Source organism: Pterocles gutturalis, unplaced genomic scaffold (genome assembly GCF_000699245.1).
Source record: "Pterocles gutturalis isolate BGI_N339 unplaced genomic scaffold, ASM69924v1 scaffold3740, whole genome shotgun sequence".
NCBI lineage: Eukaryota > Metazoa > Chordata > Aves > Pterocliformes > Pteroclidae > Pterocles > Pterocles gutturalis.
The window spans coordinates 722-3,841 of NW_010145573.1; the positions used below are offsets into that span (position 1 = coordinate 722).

At 47.5% G+C, this 3,120-nt stretch overlaps 1 protein-coding gene across 1 annotated transcript; it reads left to right on the plus strand.

Moving 5' to 3' along the window:
- Nucleotides 1–337: 337 nt before the first annotated feature.
- Nucleotides 338–3,104, plus strand: CHTOP (chromatin target of PRMT1; the record flags this gene model as incomplete). The annotated part of the gene is made up of 3 exons (XM_010085412.1): nucleotides 338–402; nucleotides 1,868–2,021; nucleotides 3,048–3,104. Coding segments are annotated over exons 1-3 (276 nt in total), but the record flags the coding sequence as incomplete, so codon positions are not given.
- Nucleotides 3,105–3,120: the final 16 nt, after the last annotated feature.

Consider the following 3,120-nt stretch of genomic DNA (forward strand, 5'->3'; position numbering starts at 1 on the left):
TATCACTCGATGCTGTACTAGACAAAAACATTTGGGTGCTGTTTTGGCTGCTGATGGACTCTATCTGGCCAGTGGCAAAAATTTTACCTTTCTAAAAAGATAACTTCTTAGTAAGGGTGAGTTAGCGTAACTTGCTGTTTTACTAACCCTGCTGTATGATGGCAGTGGTGTAAAAGCTTATTAAAAAAATGGATGGAATACCGGTTATTTGCCCCTTTCTTGATTCTCTCCAATAAAGGAGCCAAAACATAGGTTTTTGAATGTTAAAAAAGCGCAAGGTCTCGGTGCTGTTTGTTAAGTCTGGTTCTTGTGTTTTGCAGATTCTCTTGATCTGAAGATGGCTGCACAGTCAGCACCGAAGGTTGTGCTAAAGAGCACCACCAAGATGTCTCTGAACGAGCGGTGAGGAAGCCAACAGCAGCTTCAGCTCATAAGAAATATTTTTTACTTAATTATCGCTGTCCGGTGTCCAAAAACCAGCGTGGTTTCTGCCCTCTTTTAACCTCACTAAAACAAGCAGATGGCTATGCACCTCTGTCTTAAACCGCAACAAATGTGGTGCGCAAGGTTAAAAGGGCAAATGTTCTGGAGAAATTTATCCGTAGCGCTTAATATTAAACTATTCGACACATAAATATGGTGGGATGTGTTAAGAGAGGAAAAAAAAAAAAAGGGAAACCTCACACCCTCCCTTTTTCTTCCACATGTTTTTACATTTGTATAGTTGCCCTGCAGCGTGGTAGCATGTTACCTGAGCTGCGGCGGGTTTGCTGCTTTGTCCGAGGCAGACACACGTGCATGTGGTCCGGCCTGTAAGAGGCATGCAGCAGGCCACGGAACAAGCCCAAAGGCCCTTTAACAACGTTTTGGGCCTTGTAAGAGGCAAATGCTTTGCTTCATCTCCATCTCTCTCTCTTTTCTTGATACTGATTCTTTATTTCTTCTGTCAGTTATTCTCTGTTTCCATGCCATTGAGCCTTTGCAGTTCTCCAGTGACAGCTAACAGCGATGCTGCCGTTCTGTTTCACTTTCTTACTAATCACTCTTGGATTAATTACGTTAATATCATTGAGCCAGGGATAAAGGGAGCCCATTGTGCGCAGTTCCTGCTCTAGCAAGCGCTGTGGTGAGTTTTAGCCTGAACGGTGCTTGGAGCTTGCTCTGGGGACGGTGAGTGGTGAGGTGCAGGGCGGGGGGCTCGCTGGCCTGTTTCATTTTGGTCAGTCCACATTCCTCATCTGTGAGTGTGTTCTTTCACAGTCCCGTGTAGCTCCCGGGACGCAGCAGAAAGCTGAGGGGTTGCTGCTCAGGAGGTTTCACCATCCTGCTCTGTGTTCTGCTCCAGTAAAGCTCTTAGAGTCTTGCACCAAAGAAATTGCCAAGTGAGCTGATTCTGCGCTGGGTTGGTGGCACTTCTTCCTGCACCCGTTCAGTGGTGCGCCGGAGGCATGCCAGGGCGATGGCTTTTGTAAAGCTGCCTTCTGACGTTGAGTTTGGAAGGTTCTCTCAGCTCTTTGAGGGTCAGTGGGGCTCCTGCAGTCAGATTTCCGTTTGCTTCTCGGTGTCTGTGATGTCCTCTCCCATCTGTCACGATCATCTCTGCTTCCTGCTGGTTTCCATTCCTTCTGCCATCACTAACCTACAGCTTTGTCACTTCTGAATTAACGTACAACCTCATTTCCAAGTTTCCAGTTCTCGCACACTCATGGAAAACAAGGAATTCCTAATCACATAGGACGGGACCTAAATACCGCCCTTTGCGTAAGGTTCATGGGATCTGGAGATCCAATCTTGAGAGCCATGAAAATGCCAATAAATGTATGTACTAAAAGCTTTCTTTAAACACCCGTTTTATTCGACCTTGAAGCTTTACTAACATGCTGAAGAACAAACAGCCGATGCCAGTGAATATTCGGGCTACCATGCAGCAGCAGCAGCAGCTAGCCAGTGCCAGAAACAGAAGACTGGCCCAGCAGATGGAGAACAGACCTTCTGTCCAGGCCGCTTTGAAACTCAAACAGGTGAGAGGAGGGGGCGGATGCTGGGGCAGCAGCTGGTTTTTCAGGATACGGTGGATTTGGAAAAATGTTCCTGGAAGTTAAAAATGAGAGATGGAGAAGGGATTTGCAGAAAATCCCGGTTTTCACTTCCGATAAGTAATGCTTTGTAACTTACCGGTTAATATTCTATCTCCTCTCTATTTTTTCAGAGAAGTGTTCTCATTCTGGGTTTCTGGATCTGCCGAGTGCTCCGTCTCGAGCTGCAGTTAACAATTGCTGCAGCTTGTTCCCAGCACTTGCTGCCCAGCTGAGGCTGGTTGCTCCCATCCCCAACTCCACCCTCTCGCGGTGCACCCCCGGTAGCAGCGGGCTGCGAGGAACAGACAGACTGATCTGTGCTGGCTTGCGGGTGCGGGAACGCAGGCCTGGGTTGAGGAACAGGGTTGCGTTCTCCTCATCTAAAGTGTCTTTTATCGTTCATTCTGCATTTCAGTGACGAGCCCTACAGGTCACAGGGTGTTCCTCGGATTGTTTCTGTCAGTAGCGCAGGAGAGCTAAGCGGACACACGAGCTTTTGATTTCTTTCTCTGCTGCAGTCGGGGTGCCTCTCTGTAGCTCTGCGGAAGGGGCTAGGGGAAAAATCTTGCAACAGAAACCTGAAAACTTACAGCAGAGAGCTGTTTGCTCGCTGTCACACTGTGCACCAGTCTGGTGGCTGAACAAACACAACATGGAAGAAAAAAAAATCCTCCACTTTAGATACACGGCTAAAATGGGGAAAAATAATTCCTCCCGCCTCTGCAAACACTTGCTTTCAGGAAAGATCTTTGTTCTCCCTTTGCCCTTCATGAATTGTCCCTCCCAAAGCAGGTTTGATCCCTTTGAAGTTGGGTTATATGTTGCAGAGAGCTGGTAACCCTCTTTTATTTAAAAAACAAAAAACCCACCCCACTTCTGTCGATAGGCGATGACTCTGCTGTTCGTGGTGCAAGTCTGAGATTGCTGCATGATTGTTTTGTTTTGTTTCTTAAAAATCTTTTATTCCAGAAGAGCTTAAAGCAACGCCTCGGTAAAAGTAACATCCAGGCGCGGCTGGGGCGGCCGGCAGGAGCCCTCGTGC